Consider the following 17,176-nt stretch of genomic DNA (forward strand, 5'->3'; position numbering starts at 1 on the left):
ATATTCATAATGCAGATAAAATGTTAGTGTAAAAAAGGTTAGGAACCACTCCTGTAGTAAATGTGACCAATATCAAGGGCCAAATTAAGTACCATGAACATCCCTTGGTAACTTCACAAGATGCTGGTTGCTTCGTCCTGCTTCCTTTCCCATTTGGCTAAAATTATACTTTGCCTTCCACTCCTGTGCTACAGTGTCACTGTTAATGAGCTAGCAGTAGTAAATAAAGTATGCTGGAGGCCTGCTTGCAGATCAGTATAATGGAAATCCTACACGATCATGCCATACTCCTATCTACAGATTCATGTTTAGTCCATTGTTCAGACATGGTTTCATGCTGACGAAGTGTTTAGGAAGAAACAATTTGATTCATTTACCACCTTAGATTGTAGGTATTCCAATTAAGTGGATGCAAGACCAGTTAAGTCTAAGAAAAAGTTAAAGTAGGGAGTGAAGAATCCCAATGAGATCACCCTGAACAGGGTTTCTTAACATGCAACTTCAGACATATCAATTCTGGTTAAGTCATAGCATCCATAACTTCTAGGGTGCGCTGCCTGCACTACTACATGATGTGAGTAAGTAGTGTGACACAGAGACTCCATTCGCTCTTGTTCCAAAAATGAGAAAGTAATTAAATATTAATTATATCTTAAGTATCTGGCTCAATTAGTAAAAAGCCAGTTTTTGTAATAACTGGAAAATAATTATAAGGATCCCACCCCAAACCAACAGGCCTAAAAGCCCTCTTAGCCACTTAATATTTTGACCAGTTGACCATTCAGTTAAACGGCAATTTTTGTGATGTAGCATCTGCTAAAGAATAAGAAGGGATAAAGCAAAAGTTTTTCCTCTTAATAAAAATTGTGCTGATGTCACTCACACTGTTATGAATTGTAGCATGTGAAATATTTACCCATTTTGAGGACTTTCAGACAAATCTGATTCCACGTAGGAGCAATACGAGCCTATCAGCCAAGCCCATGCAATGACAGTCACGTAAAGGTTGGAGAATTCACTCTGCATTTCTTTATTCCACCCCTTCCCCTTCACGTAGTTCAAGAATTTGTTTAGTTTCATGCTGTGCATTGATCTTCAGCATAAATTGTAACTGCTTGTCTCCTTGGAAAATATCCATGCATAGCCAAAACTACTACATGCTACAAGGAAATGGAAGCAGCTTCCCTAACCCCATGTATGGGCTGAGGAACGAAGTAGGTACCTAAAAGGTAGCTTCAGAGCAACTCCACAGTTGTGCTTTTGGCAGCATCCTTCAAGTAAAGAGAAACGCTCAGAAATTCAAGACTCTTTGTAAACAGTTTAAATCTTATCAAAGTTTCCATCTATTTCCAAAAATTTGGAAGAACCAGAAATCTAGTATGCATGTGTAAGCAAAACTACAGCTGGACACTTTTTAAATCTAGACACTGGAAAAAAATACAGATAGGAGGAGAGAGAAGCCAAACTGTTCTGCTTTTTAGACTGATTTGCTATCTGGTGTATTAAAGTTAAGATCCTAAATATAAATTATTAATTGAGAACCAAAATCCCATTTGAGAATTGTCCATTTAGTTATCCTACTGCAAATACTTAACAAATGTATATTAAACCATGCCTGAGGGAGTTTAGCGCATTGTTAAATTAATGGAATTAACCTACGATGAATCTGATAAGGATTTTTACAGGTTCAAATACTCTTGTATGTCCCCAGGGCTCAGAAATACTGTGTTATAATTTTATACTATAAAAATAGTTTCCATTAAAAGAAGCTGCAATTTTTATATGCCAAAGTGAAGACTTCCTGTCACATATGCGCACACAAAAAAGTCAAGACAATTGTACCCACTCAGGTGGCATGGTGGGCAAATTTCCATGATAGTCATCCCAACTTTTAATCTCCTTAGTACATTACATACATGGCACTCAACACAGGTAATTCCACTCAAATATTGCAGTCTGTTTTGTTAAAATCTACACTTACACACGTGCGCACACGTGTGAACCATTTTAGGTCATTTTTTACTGTATCATTAAAAATAATAAAGGTAATGAAAATGTTATCACAATGATACTCTTACAGCAATAAAGGTCTGAGGCACTGTGGGAAGAGAAGACATTTTCTGGCAAGTTTCACATTTCATTGTGTCCACAATGGGTCCAGTTCTGTGATGCATTAATTGCTCTCAAGTTTAATTGGTGCCAACAACAGGTGAGAACACTCAGTGCCTTCAAAGACCAGGCCCGCTGTGTGACAAGAAGTCAGACACCAAGTAAAATGTGCACTTTATGCCCATGATTTTATGATTTGATTTGTCTTCATTGGTTTAAGTTTTTCTGGCATTATAGTGTTTCAAGGAAAATAGACATTGGAACTGCAACTGTGGGTGAAACCATTTTCATTACTGATTCAGAAAAGAAAAAAATCTCGGCAGAAACACTAAAGACTCAAGGGTAGGGCAGGGGGAGAGGCTAACCAGCTCCCATACTCCTTTCAGAGCAGGATGGTGGCACCCTAGTCAAGATGCATGGGGAAAATTGTTCTACTGCTGCCCACACTGTATCTGGTCTGAGGCCAGCACTTCAGTTTCCAGGGCTGTCAGCCTGACACTTCTCAAGAGCTTGAAATTCACATAAAACTTTCTTAAAATTCCAAGAAAACTAATACAGCAGCAGTAGCTCAGACATTTCCTCTTCACTCAGATATGAGCATTATTTTGAAATAGTTCTGAATCTCCTCTTGCTGTAATGTCTTCACTTTGCAGTCCCCATCCCCTCATATCTCTAGGGGAGAGGCCCCTCAATAACATGCACAGTAGCGTGTAAATAATTTTGTCTTGGTGACCCAGCTTATTCCTTTTCATGTTCAGGTATGAAGTAGCAGTTTCACGGTGAACTTTTGGTGCACCGAAAATTCTGACCACCGAAAATTCTGCTCTTCAGAAAGGCAGCTCTTTGCAGGAAGCAATTTTCAAGTGATTTTATAAGCAGAGAAGCAGCATTAACAATTTCCAGCAAGAAAGATGTCTATGGTCTCAATTACAGCAGTGGCAATTGACAAAGATCTGGGACAGAACTAAGGAAGACAAGTCTTGGCAACAAGTGCCTCTTTCTAAGTAGTTATCCCCCTCCTCTGTCTGGTTATAAACAAAGCCCATTTGCAGAAATGGCAACAATTAAAATTGCAGGTGCCACTATACATAGAGAAAGGTCAGGCACATTGAAGAAGTGAGAAAAGACTTGATGCACAACACATCAAGTCCTCAGTGGGAAAGTAACCTACACTTTCTAGATAATACCATGCATGTGCAGAAAAAACTGTAGGTCGGGTTGAAAGCAAGGGGGGGGGAAATGAAAGAAAACAAAAATAAAGAAAATACAGTGTGTTGTGGACAGGATGGAAGCAGAAAATATTTTAAATACTTCGTTTTCAGATGCTGGGTCAGGTTCTTCAAAATATGTACCAAATGCTGTATTCCTCTCTTAACTACAGTCAATGAGAACAAAACAAATGATAAAATCCCCCTCTGTTCTGTACTCTTAATAAAATGCATAGTACAGAGACAAAAGATACTCATATCCATCAGTTCAGTCTAAACTAACACTGGGACATGAAGTGAGGACGAATACTGTCCAATCGCCGGGTTAAGATTTCACAACCAGTATCTGTGACCAGAAGCGTGTGCTCAAACTGTGCAGACCGCTTTCCATCTCTTGTCACTGCAGTCCAGCCATCAGGCCAGGTTTCATCTTGCCACCCACCTAGCAAAATAATTTAAATATTAAAATTCACTGAGTGTTACTTTTTGACTTTTGTTTTCAAAATCACGCAAAGTATGGACAACGGTAGTTCTTAAAGGTGTCTCTTCTAAGTAGTATAGAAACAGTGAATTATGAATGTGTATTACACTTGAATCAGAATTAATTTGTCAAAGGCCTCTTAAAATTTCCAATTTTTGGCATACTTTTTCCACTTAGCTTCTATCACTGCTACACCATGCCTGCTTAATAATACACAATGAAACATAAGACAGACAACAAATGAAGACAGAACTTCAAACTCAGTTTTCTTCAGTCATTACAGTCTTTTAGAGCTTATTAAAGTTGTTAACTTCATTCTGCAATAGCAGCAGACTTACCATGGCAGAGTGTCACTAAGCTGAGAGTATAAAGTTAACTGGCAAGAGGCAAAATTTTGCCTTCCACATCAGACCACAGTATTTCTCTTTAGCTTGCCAAGTTCAGTATCACATTTAAAGACAAATAGTCTTAAAAAAAAAAGTGCACGAGGAAACCTCTTTTCCTCTGCTCATTAATTCAGCTCTGCATCCCCTCAATACAGGTCATACCCTCTACCCTCTTATGATTTCTCCTTACCCATGACCTCAATTTTCCTCACCAGCATGTATATGCACACCTGCTTTACCTTTGGAGACTATCTATTGCCCATGTGTCTCACTCTTTCTCCCAGTGAGGAGTCTCTCCTCCCTTCCAGTTCTGCCCACATCCTGTTCCCTGGAATTGGGGGAATGAAAAAGAACCTACTTCCCAGAACCTGCTCCTGTGGGACTCAGCAACAGTGCAGTACAGGGAATAAAGGTTTGAGCGCTGCTGGGCTCAGTGTCAGCAGGGACCAGGGAAGGAGTGAGGAAAAAAAAAAGAGAAGGAGCCCAGCTCTTGGAGGGTCTAGTAGAGAAATAAGGCTTGGCAAGGAGGGACAAAGAACTGGAAAGATGCCTCTTCAGAACCCTGGTATGTAGGGGGTTATAGCATCCCCACTGGCTGCATGAAGCATCATTGCAAGCAAAGGGGAGAAGAAGGGGCAGGGGCAGAATCCCGCATCCAATCTGGCACTGGCTCCCTCAGAAACTCCACCAACTGAAGCTCTAAACTGGCTTCATCCCAGCCCCTTAGAACTGGCACAGCCAGGCAACTGTAGGTAGAAACCCTCTGTAAATTGCAAAGGTATTTGCAGGATGGAAAAAAAAGCTTTCGGGGATGAATATGGCCCCTGGGCCATCTGTTTGACACTTCCCGTTTAGAGGAAGCTCCATACCAAGAAATGACACCCCCAACAAATTCCACTTCCTCACTCTTTACTTAAGTCCCCTTCTTCACACCTCACCACTTACCTTCACAAATCATTGGTTCAATTGTAAAGACATGACCAGGCTTCATCACTCCAACAGCCTTATTTTCTGAAATGAAATTAGAACATTAATTATAGTTGAACACATCTTCCAAGAGTGAAGGTCAAAAGATGTATGCAAGGGATGCTCAATCCCCTCAATGCAGTGTACTGCAGAGCCACCTACATTCCTCCAAGTTATATTTCTATCTCCCTCCCCTCCCTTCTCAGCCTAATATACATTATTGTTATGCTTCCATTTCATGAAAAGTGCTTGCAATTCATTCCTGTCTTTTCTAGACCTCAGTTTTCACTCCATGAAAGCAATCAAGTCAACAAAATGCAGAAACTCCAAGAGAAGTTTTTTTTAAGAATATGAAAAGCACAAGTGGCAGGTTGAATGAAAAGCATATGGCATAATTGTTTAAAAATATTCAAAGAAGATTTTAAAATGTCAATTTGTTTCTATCGTTGATTCTTCTCCGAGCAACAAAAAGTCAAGAAGAGATGGGATTCAGATCATCTTGCTGTCCAGAGTTGCCATGTCAACAAAAAGGTTTTTTATCTTTACTTTGGCAAGTAGAGTCATTGTGTTACATAAGCAATTTAAGAATCTGGGGTATACTAATAACGTTTGAATAGGGAATATATCTAATGAAAGTGGTATGTCAAAAATCATCTACATAGCTTTGACAAATCTCAACCATTATGTCTTCACACTGATTCACTGTACATAGTACAGTAAATCTTTCTTACACTTAACAAGGCTTCCCTTAACCCAATCATGTGCTGCTGTTGCATGCTATAAACAATTATGCTAAGCTTTCACACACACCCCTTTGTTTCTGTACGAGTTTCACTCCTCTTGTAGATTCTGCTTCTAATCTTGTTCAGCAGAGTTTGTGGACTAAACTGAGTGGTTTTTGTGGTTTGTTTGTTTTTTCTTTTAAAATGCATTTGGGTTTAGCCAGAAAGGAACTGACCCTTCCACTCTGTTCTCATTAACAATTCCACTTTAGATTTTTCCTTTTTGCTTTTGTCACTCATCCAAACCTAAGGAAAATAATGCATTTCCCTCCTCAAAATGAAGCTTGCTTATTGTTTCCATCAATAAGCGTCCATTGTCCCTAATATCCAAGAAGAATGTGAATTTCTCTCTCAGGTTTTTTTTTAGTTACACTAAGAAAATTGGGTAATTACATATCCACCACCATTCTAGGTCCACCTAGCCCAGTATCCTGTCCTCCAATAGTAGCCAATGCCACTTGTCTCAGAAGGAATAATCATCAAATGATCCCTCTCTCCCAGCTTCTGGCAAAAAGTGGCTAGGGACACCATTCCTATCAATTCTGGCTAATGACATATCCTCCATGAATTTATCTAGCTCATTTTTTAACCCTGTTATAGTCTTGGACTTCACAACATACTCCAGCAATGAGTTCCACAAGTTAACTGTACATTGTGTAAAGTAGTATTTCCTTTTGTTTGTTTTAAATTTTCTACCTATTTCATTTGGTGACCCCTAGTTCTTGTATTATGGGAAGGAGCAAATAACTCTTCTTTATTCACTTTTACACACCAGTCATGATTTTATAAACCTCTATCATAATCCTTCTTATCATATCCAAACTGAAAAGTCTCAGTCTTATTAATCTCTCCTGTTTTATACTTGTAGACATTTTGTTGCCTTTTTCTGAACTTCTTTCAATACCCAGATATCTTTTTTGAGATGAGGCAACCACATCTGTACACAATAGTGAAGATGTGAATGTTCCATGAATGTATAGATATGCAATTAATTATTCTCTGTTTAAGTCTTAATCCCTTTTTAATCATCCCTAACATTGTTTGCTTTTTTCACTGATGCTGCACATTGAATGGATATTTTTAGAGACCTATCCAATATCTCTTAAGTGGTAATAACTAATTTAGTCCCCATCATTTTATACGTGTAGTTGGGATTATGTTTTCCTATATGCATTACTTTGCATTAATCAACATTAAAATTAATCTGCCATTTTGCTACCCAGTCACCTAGTTTTGTCAGATCCTTTGTATGCTCTTCACAGTCTACTTTGAACTTAACTAGCTTGAGCAGTTTAGTATCAGCAGCTAATTTTGCCACCTTTTTCCAGATCATTTGTGAATATATGGAATAGGACTGGTCCCAGTACAGACCCCTGGGCGACACCACTAGTTACCTCACTCCATTCTGAAAACTGACCATTTATTCTTAACCTTTGTTTCCTTTCTTTTAATCAGTTATCAATCCATAAGAGGACTCATGGATTTTTATCTCAGGACAGCTTACTTTGCTTAAGAGCCTTTGGTGAGGGACCTTGTCAAAGGTTGTCTGGAAATCTAAGTACACTATATCCACTGGATCTACCTTGTCCTCTTGCTTGTTGATCCCCTGAAAGAATTCTAATAGATTGGTGAGGCATGATTTCCTTTTACAAAAACCATGTTGACTTTTGCCCACCAACAAATTATGTTTATTTATGTGTCTGATAATTCTGCTCTTTACTATAGTTTCAATGAATTTGCCCAGTACTGACATTACACTTACTGGCCCGTAATTGCCAAGCTCACCTCTAGAGCCCTTTTTAAAGACTGGCATCACATTAGCTATCTTCCAGTCATTTGGTACAGAAGATGATTTAAAGGGTAAGTTACAAACAACAGATAGTAGTTCTGCAATTTCCAAAACAACCTCTGATGACAATTCAACCTGAGACAGTTCCTCATATTTGTCATCTAAAAAACTGGCTCAGGTTTGGCAATCTTCCTTACATCTACTGCAAAGAATTCATTTATTTTTTCCACAATGGTCTTATTGTTGTTGAGTGCTCCTTTAGCATCTCAATCATCCAGTGGCCCTACTGGTTGTTTAGCAGGTGGCTTCTTGCTTCTCATAAACTTAAAAAACCTGCTATTATTTTCTGAAATTTTGGCTAGCTGTTCTTCAAATTCCTTTTTGGCCCTCCTAATTATATTTTTATACTTCATATGACAATTTATGCTCCTTTCTATTTTTCTCACTAGGATGTAACTTCCACTTTTTATATGATGCCTTTTTATCTCTCACTGCTTCTTTTACTTAAGCCAAGCCATGGTGGCACTTATTTAGTTCTCTTACTGTGGTTTTCTTAAATTTCAGGTAGACATTTAAATTGAACCTGTATTATGGTGTCTGAAAAGTTTCCATGCAGTTTGCAGGGATTTCACTTTTGGCCCTGTACCTTTTAATATGTTTAACCTCCATAGTTCCCCTTTCTGGAATTAAATGCTACAGTGTTGAGCTGCTGTGGTGTTTTTCCCAGCACAAGGATGTTAAACGTAATTATATTATGGTCACTATTTTCAAGCAGGCCAGCTCTTACCTACCTCTTGGACCAGATCCTATGCTCCACTTAGGACTAAATCAAGACTTCCATTGTGGAATTCAAGACTAGCTGTTCCAAAAAGCAGTCATTGAAGGTATCAAGAAACTTGATCTCTGCATTTTGTCCTGAGGTGACATATACCCAGTCAATATGGGGATTACCTATTATTAATTATTATTATTATTTTATTAAGTTTTTTTTATTTTTATAGACTCTTTAATCTCCCTTAACACTTCACAATCACTTTCACCACCCTGGTCAAGTGGTCAATAATATATCCCTGCTGTTATATTCATATTATTACAGCATGGAATTACTATCCACAGAAATTCTATGGAACAATGTGGTTCATTTAAGATTTTTACTTAATTTGACTCTGCTTTTTCTTTCACATATAGTGCCACTCCCCCACCAGCATGATCTGTTTTGTCCTTCTGATATATTTTGTATCCTGTATTACTGTGTCCAACTGAGTATCTTAATTTCAGCCAGTTTCAATTATGCCTATTATTATACCCAGGGCTTGACAAGTGATGGTGAGCCCTGCTCGCCAGCCGCACGATTTGGCACGCTGCGCATGCGCAGATCGCACTGCAGAGCCGTGCTGGCTTATAATCTACTCGCCCCGGGCGAGTAGATTGACTAATTTGTCGAGCCCTGATTATACAAAATATCCTCATTCAATATGAGACACTCTAGTTGACCTATCTTAATATTTATTGTTCTAGCAGTTATAATATAAGCATTTTACAAACTTGTCTCTGTACAAACATGTACTCCTCTGCATCTGTCAGCTTTCTCCCAGCCCTTACTTTAAAAACTGCTCTATGACCTTTTTTAACTTTTAAGTGCCAGCAATCTGGTTCCATTTTAGTTTAGGTGGAGCCCATCCTTCGTGTATAGACTCCCCCTTTTCCAAAAGGTTCCCTGTTTCCTAAAATCTAAACCCTTCCTCCCTACACCATCATCTCATCCACACACTGACACCTTGCAGTTCTGCCTGTCTACCTAGCACTTGATGTGGAACTGGAAGCATTTCACAGAACACTACCATGGAGGTCCCAGATTTCACTCTCTTACCTAGCAAGTAAATTTGGCCTCCAGGAGCTCTTCCCTATGTCATTGGTACCTACATATACCAGGACCACCAACTCCTCCCCAGCACTACACGTAAGTCTATCTAGATGTCTCAAGAGGTCCACAACCTTCACACCAGACAGGTAAGTCTCAGTTTTCCCGGTCATCCCAAATTTCAGCTCTTTATGCTTCTAATGATCAAAGCCCCAATTACTGACACCTGTCTTCCACCGAATGCACATATATGCCACCTGTCCATAGGGCAGGTAATCCTGCCTGGTACATTGGGTGCAATAAACTGGAGAGCCCCCACGCTGCTGCTGGGCTTCTGCCTCCATTCTCTTTTTACTCCTCGAACTTATTCCTCTCTCAGTAGGGTTTTGTTTTTTTAAATCAAGTAATTTTGGTTTTAGTTTAGTCTAAACAATTTTAAAGAATGTTAAGTGTATCTAGTCCTCTTCAAACTCCTCCTCTAAATGTCTTGAATCAACAAAATCGGGAATTGTCACATGGCAAGTTGTCATTCATTCACAGCAGCAAGGGTCCATTCCCCACCTCCAAAGCAGATGCACGTTGGCCCAGTTTGTTCATAACATATTTTAAATTCAACATTCAAGAAATTATTCTGTAAATACAAAAATCCAAAGGGACAGGCTGTCAAGCCACATACATGACGTTAGTAGGAAAGGAACAAACGTTAATTGTGTTTATACATCACTAGCCATGTACTGGCAGATAACTGAATACTCACTGGCATAATGTGGCACATTAGGAGCAGTATGGAAAAGCTTGTGGATCCCATGCCCACAGTAGCTCCGAACAACTGAAAAGCCATTTGCTTGGGCGTGTTTCTGAATAATATTTCCCAGCTCTCTATATCGAACGCCAGGTTTTACTGAAAGACAAGACATGCATGTTTTTAACAAGAGCCCTCCTTCAACACATTTCCATCTACTTTGTATGGGCCAAGGTTGCCACCTCCATCTAGCTATCAAGTCAGATTCCATAATGGTCACTGTCTAGGCATCACTCTGAAGTCTGGAATGTCTGTAGCATCAGCGTGAAATGATGGAAACAGGTCCCTGCATAGTTTAGAGCTCTTTTAGTTTCAAATATCCCCATGTTCAACCACCGGGATTCATAGTCTGTAACCATCCAATTTTTAAGTTTACAATTATTTTTGGCTTTTTTTTTTAAAACACGCATGATTTTGTGAATTACAGCAATCAACCAACATACGTGTTCCCTCATCTTCACAGGTGATTAATCAGCCCCGCCCAGTCAGAGGCTCCCCCTTTTCCAAAAACTTCCCTGTTTCCTAAAAATCTAATCCCTTCCTCCCTACACCATCATCTTTCGCAAAAAGGCGTGTGTGGATAGGGAAGAGAGTTTTCTTTCGAAAAAAGAGGCCTCCAGGAAATAACACAGGTGCCCTGGTAGACACCAGCCATACTTATCACAACTCTATACTTCCTGTCTCCTGCCAGCTCTTAAAGCTGCAAGCACCCTGGACAAGGCTTGTGGCAGGAAGCTGGCCTGAGAGCAGCACCTTGACCGCATGGCTCTCCCTACTACAGGCCTTGCCACCCAGGGTGGAGCCACAAAACCCCGCGCCTCCTCCCCCCGGGTGATCACAGGAAGAAGCCCCAGGGGTTCCAGCACCCAGGGTGCGGCACGCCAGGGCTCAACAAATAATGCAATCTACTTGCCCAGGGCGAGTAGATTGCAACCCAGAAGAGCCGGGTTTAGGCGATCTGTGCATGTGCAGATCGCAGGACAGCGCAGCTGGCGAGTGGGGCTCACCATGGTTCAGCGAGCCCTGCGGCACGCAGACACAGCAGGCAGCCCGAGCATGGGTGGGATCCTGATGCCAGGCTCAGGGGAGGCCACACACACGTCTGCCCCTTCCCCCAGAGGGGGGGAGGTTGGGACTCCCAGCACCAGCCACGGCTGGAAGCAAGCTAGCCACAAGGGCACAGGCACGACCTCAGACACCCCAAGGAGTGCCGCACACAGCACACAGGCATGCCTGCACATGCAAGGCACCACCCACTCATGCGGGCAGTGCTGTGAGGCGCAGGTGTGTGTGTGCAGACCCCAGGGAGGGCCAGGCTGCTCCCAGCTCCTCTGATGCCCATGGGATCCCACTGTCGCTGGACACCTCCCTTGCCTGCATGGGGCCCTTGTGAGGCAGAGCCTGCTGTCCAGGCCACACATGGACAGGACTGTTGGTGGCTGCTCACAGAGGAGGCACGGCCTCAGGGACAGTGTCTGCAGGGATGACTCTCCCTCTTAAGTGTTCTCCACAGCCAGACCAGTCGGGACTGAGGGGTGATCCACGCCACCTGTGCCAGCTATCACAGTCCGGGGGGACCCAAAAGCATGCCAGGGTCCGAGTGGCAGAACCGTGCCTGGGACCATCTCATGCAGCAGTGTGATAGCACGTGTGCCGTCATGAGAGAAATGATGGAAGCCCCGCCTGCTGTCACCCCACCTGCTATGCCCATTCTTCCTCCTTCTGCCCCCCATACAATGCCTCTGCTCCTTCCCCAAGCAATGCCCATGTCCCCTCCCCATGTGATGCCTATGCCCTAACCCTGTGATCCCCGGACCCACACAACCCCAACTCTGATAAGGTCCCTTCACCCGAGGTGGGACATCTAGCTAACCCCCCATGCCACTCTGAGCCTGCCTCCCCCTCCAGCTTATGAGCCCCCCTTCTCCCCTACCCACCTTTTTTAATGAAAGATAAATACAGACTTCATTTTGTTGGAAACCAAACAGGTGTCTTTATTGTGAGGTCAAGGAAAGGACAAAGAGAGGTCGGGGGGGAGGGCTGCAATGCCCTGGGGAGACTTACTGGGGTCTTTGAAAGAACCTCTCCCTCAGGGCTTCCCAGATTCGCACCCCAGCCTGATGGGCCTGGCGGATGGCAGCTGTCCGCGGCTGCTCAATGGCTCACCCCTCGTGGCCAGCATCTCCCCTCCACTCCAGGAGAAAGGCCTGCCCCTTCCTCTCCAAAATGTGTGGCCAAACTGATTGCCCACCAACTGCTAGCTGTCTAGGGTGGCATGCTTCCAAATGGCGATTGCAACCCATTTCTCCAGGGGATGGCAGGCCACAGGTGGGTGTCGTGTCTCTGGAGGGCGGGGGCGAGCCAGGCACACAGCTCCAAAACAGTTTTTGGAGCCACTGCTGGTCTTCCCACTGCTCCAGGACCAGCCGGTCCCATCAGTCCAAACTGGTGTCCAGCCTCCAGAAATGCCTCCACCATGGGGAGCGGTTGCCGGAGTGTAGCTCCCGCACCCAGGGAGAGGGTCCCAAGAATAAGCTCAGGGTCGAGCTTGTGCAGAACCAAGAAGGCAGCTGGCACAAAGTGCTGCAAAAACTGCAGCATGGGCGTGTGGCACCACTGCATGCCCAGGGGCAGCTCTGGCTCCATGGCACCAAGAGAAAAGCTGTGGTGTCCAAAAAAGCAGGGCAACCACAACAGGCCCTGCGAGAACTCTGCTGTCCCTCGAAGAGGTAGGCAAGCACGCAGCAGTAGAAGAGAAACGGCTGTCCGGGGGGGTCCCTTTAAGCGTGTGTCTCTACAAGGACTCCGGCACTAGCACTCAGAAGCAACTGGTGACCTCAAGCCCTGGCTGAAGTGGTGCCAGGTGGCCTTTTATGCGAGAGAGCGTCCAATCAGTCTGCGAAAAAGCAGATCTTTTTTTTGATGTGTGTGGATGCTCTTCCGAAAGAAGTTCTTTCAGAAGATCTCTTCCCAAAAAAACGTCTTTCAAAGGAAGCTTACAGTCTAGACATAGCCAGAGGCTTACAGCAGCCCACAATTTTAAGCACTAAGCCTAGGGCTTTAGTTTGCTGTTTGCTGAGCTCTTTTCATCATCGCCAACGTATGGTAAAACGGAGAATAAACTCCACAGTTCTCTTCCCCAAGTGGAAGTAAGGAGGTGGATGTTGTGGGGAATCTGGGCCCACCCCCTTCTCTGGGTTCCAGCCCAGGGCCCTGTAATAGTAGCTGCCTGTATGAGTCCCCAATAACTGCTGTAAGACAGCTCCAAGACCCTTAGGCTACTTTTCCACACTTTCCTTCTCTCTGGTTCATTCTCGGATGCTATGTCTAGACTGCAGGCTTCTTTTGAAAGAGCCTCTTTCGAAAGCATCTTTTGAAAGAGCCTCTTTCGAAAGCATCTTTTGAAAGAGCCTCTTTCGAAAGCATCTTTTGAAAGAGCCTCTTTCGAAAGCATCTTTTGAAAGAGCCTCTTTCGAAAGAACGCGTCTAGACTGCAGGCGGATCTTTCGAAAGGGAAATCCGCTTTTTCGAAAGAGAGCACCCAGCGAGTCTGGATGCTCTCTTTCGAAGACGGCCTCTTTACATTGAAGAACGCCTTCTTTCGAAAGAGGAACTTTCGAAAGAAGGCGTTCTTCTTCGTGAAATGAGGTTTACCACCATCGAAAGAAAAGCCACGTTCTTTCGAAATAATTTCGAAAGAACGCGGCTTGAGTCTGGACGCAGGGGAAGTTTTTTCGGGAAAAGGCTACTTTTCCCGAAAAAACCCCTGAGTCTGGACACAGCCCTAGTGTTCAGTTGTTGTTTCCTCTCCTCCTCCTCTCAGCAGAACTTTCCTCCATCCTTCCAGCTACACACCTGCACTAACTGCAGGCAAAGCTGCTTAATAGCCAATCTGAACTGTTTTTTTTTTTTTTTAATTACCTGCAGGTGTCCCAAGTAGCCTAGGCTGGCCTGACTCTGCAGGCCTGGTCAAATAGCCCCAGGTGTTCCACTGCAGCCCCCCCACCCATTGCCTCTGCTGGTTCTAAACCAGCCCCTCCCTGTTACTCTGTGAACAGAGATCTTATATATCTCCCCTCCACTACTTTTTTGTAGCCTTCTGCTCTGACCCTATCATAGATAATAAACATAATCTTTACAATTAAAAAGTTACCCCCTCTTGGGTCTCCCAAAGCATCCTGAGCACTGTCTCTTTTTTTTCCCTCCTAGAGCGAGAGCAACTCAGGTCATGGACTCTTAGGGTATGTCTACACTACCACCCTAGTTCAAACTAGGGTGGTAATGTAGGCAACCGGAGTTGCAAATGAAGCCCGGGATTTGAATTTCCCGGGCTTCATTTGCATAAAGCTGGGCGCTGCCATTTTTAAATGTCCGCTAGTGCGGACTCCGTGCCGCGTGGCTACACGCGGCACAGAGTCCGCACTAGCGGACATTTAAAAATGGCGGCGCCCGGTTTTATGCAAATGAAGCCCGGGAAATTCAAATCCTGGGCTTCATTTGCAACTCCGGTTGCCTACATTACTACCCTAGTTCTAACTAGGGTGGTAGTGTAGACATATCCTTATTTCTCTTGCAGAGAATCAAATACATGTTTGCATATGAACAAACCACAGTGTCACATATGAATTAGTTTATCAAATAGAGATTATTACACCTTTTCCTTAACAACGCGCATTCCAAATAAAGTTTGCAACAACCATCAACAGAAACTAAAATACAGCAACTTAAGAATGACCCTGCATTATGCAGTGTTTAAGTGTATTCAACTAGCAACACGCATTAAGTATGGTTCTGTAACAGCAGTAATTCCTAAGTAGCAGTTTAAACATTAGAGTTCTAGCATCAAAAATCAGTACAGCCTGACACCTTAGGCTTCAGCAATGGTACTTACCTGCATCAATTGCTTGCATTAGGCACTCATAAGTTGTCTGAACTAGCCTCCTTGCACCCTCATCAACGTCTCCAACATAAAACGTCTCATTCAGATCCCCATGATAACCATTGCGATATATAGTGATATCCACTGCAAAGAACATCAAAGAGAAAACTTCTCACTTCCTGACCTTTGTTTTGCTTAAGGCACAACAGTAATTAAATACAAAGCATTCTCAGAACTCAAACCATGCAAAACTCCAGTGACATTAACTTAGCCACACTGTCCATCTTATAGATTTTATGGTATGAACTAGCAGAAGTGTAATGTCGTTAAACGGTTCTCATTTAATAATAGCAGCTGGAAACTACATGTGCGCAATATGGTCATAACAAGAGTATTTCTGAGTTCTTTTGTCTAATTCTGTATAGTTGGAATTTTACACAATCCATGAATTTGGATACGTAGATACTACACATAACAAAACGCTAACTCATGAGTGAAGAAAAACAACTTCCAACCACAATGTACCACCCTAAAAATCAAAACCCTACCCTAGTGTTTGAGCTGTAAAGACTGGATGCAAATAGAGCTATTGAAAGGTCTGACTTTCATGTCACCTACCATTAACAATATCACTCTCTTGCAATGGCCGTCTGTCAGGAATTCCATGGCAGATCACTTCATTCACTGACGTACAGCATGACTTGGGGAAATTATAATAATTCAGTGGGGAAGGATAGCAGTTCCTGGCAATGCAGGCCTAAAACAGATTTAGAAAACATACACATAATACATTTTAGATTAGCAAAGCCATTAGTCAAGGAGTAGAATAGATTTTGAGTAATGTCAATATCTTAATTCTGTACAGTAATTCCTCATTTAACTCTATAGATATGTTTCAGAAAATGATCGTGTTAAGTGAAAACGTGCTATGCGGGGTCAATTTTCCCATTGAAAATAATGGAAAAGGTGGGGGTTGAATTTCAAGCGATGGTGTCTGTTGGGACTGGGACATAAGGTTGGGGGAGAAAGGAGACTGGTGTTTGTCTCTGGGGAAGGGAAGGAGAGGAGAGGGGAGGAGACCGGGTTGGGAGTATGCCCCTCTGACAGGTCTGCTGGGACCTGCACTGCGTCCGGCGAGGGGGGGTAACTGGGGAACAGTGCAGCGAGTGACAAACCCTCCGCCCCTTTGCAGGGAGGCGGGGGAAGACCCGCACAGCTGCTGGCAACGGGCCGGTTGGGGAAATCGTGTTATTCCAGGGACAGTCGTGTAATTCAAAAAACGTTCCCTAAAAAAATATTGTGCTATCGCAAAAACGTGTTAAGCGGGCACGTGTTAAATGAGGAATTATTGTATTAGAAGTGATACTTTACATTTCCTCAAATGCTTATTTTCCTATTTGTTTAGACTCATGACACACTTTGTTTAGTTTGTTACTTTTTGCATTTCCTTTCAACATTGACAGTGTGAAATAAGTTTAATTTATTTTCTTTTGTTTACAGATGTTTTCACTTCCAGTTATCAATGCTGAAATGTTCAGGTTCTTCGATACCTTGTGGGAATATTTATTTGTTTAAAAGCTAACTATTTTGGAGTGGGTGATTTTTTTTAAACAATGGAAACACTCTGGCTAGTGTACATATTTATACAATTTCATTTTTACAAAATGTAAGCCTGAGCAAAATTTAAGTTGCTTTTAAAACAAAGAAAAATGTTTAGCTTCTTTTGTCTTTGTAACCATTTAGATGCTTACACAGCTACACACATACATACACACAAAAAAAGTAATTCTGGAAAAATAAAATTGCTCCTAAAACAGTTAACACCATTATTCACTGTTATCAGTGAGTCGTTGAAAGACTACCCAGACACTATTTTGGGTGAGGGTAGGGGCACTAACAATTTACATGCTGGC

The 17,176-nt window shown here is 42.5% G+C and overlaps 1 protein-coding gene across 1 annotated transcript in view; it reads right to left on the minus strand.

Annotated features, from left to right (window-relative positions):
- Positions 1-1,856: 1,856 nt before the first annotated feature.
- Positions 1,857-17,176, minus strand: part of METAP1 (methionyl aminopeptidase 1) — a 42,772-nt gene continuing 27,452 nt past the window's right edge. The window contains exons 7-12 of the mRNA XM_075929646.2: positions 15,882-16,020; positions 15,276-15,407; positions 10,340-10,483; positions 5,130-5,195; positions 3,572-3,759; positions 1,857-3,062 (exon numbers count right to left, since the gene is read on the minus strand). Of these exons, the coding sequence (XP_075785761.1) occupies positions 3,596-3,759; positions 5,130-5,195; positions 10,340-10,483; positions 15,276-15,407; positions 15,882-16,020 (645 nt within the window). The 3' untranslated portion in view covers positions 1,857-3,062; positions 3,572-3,595. The remainder of the gene's footprint in view (positions 3,063-3,571; positions 3,760-5,129; positions 5,196-10,339; positions 10,484-15,275; positions 15,408-15,881; positions 16,021-17,176) is intronic.

This window comes from Pelodiscus sinensis, chromosome 4, assembly GCF_052426305.1.
Source record: "Pelodiscus sinensis isolate ZL-2025 chromosome 4, ASM5242630v1, whole genome shotgun sequence".
Classification (NCBI taxonomy): Eukaryota; Metazoa; Chordata; order Testudines; family Trionychidae; genus Pelodiscus; species Pelodiscus sinensis.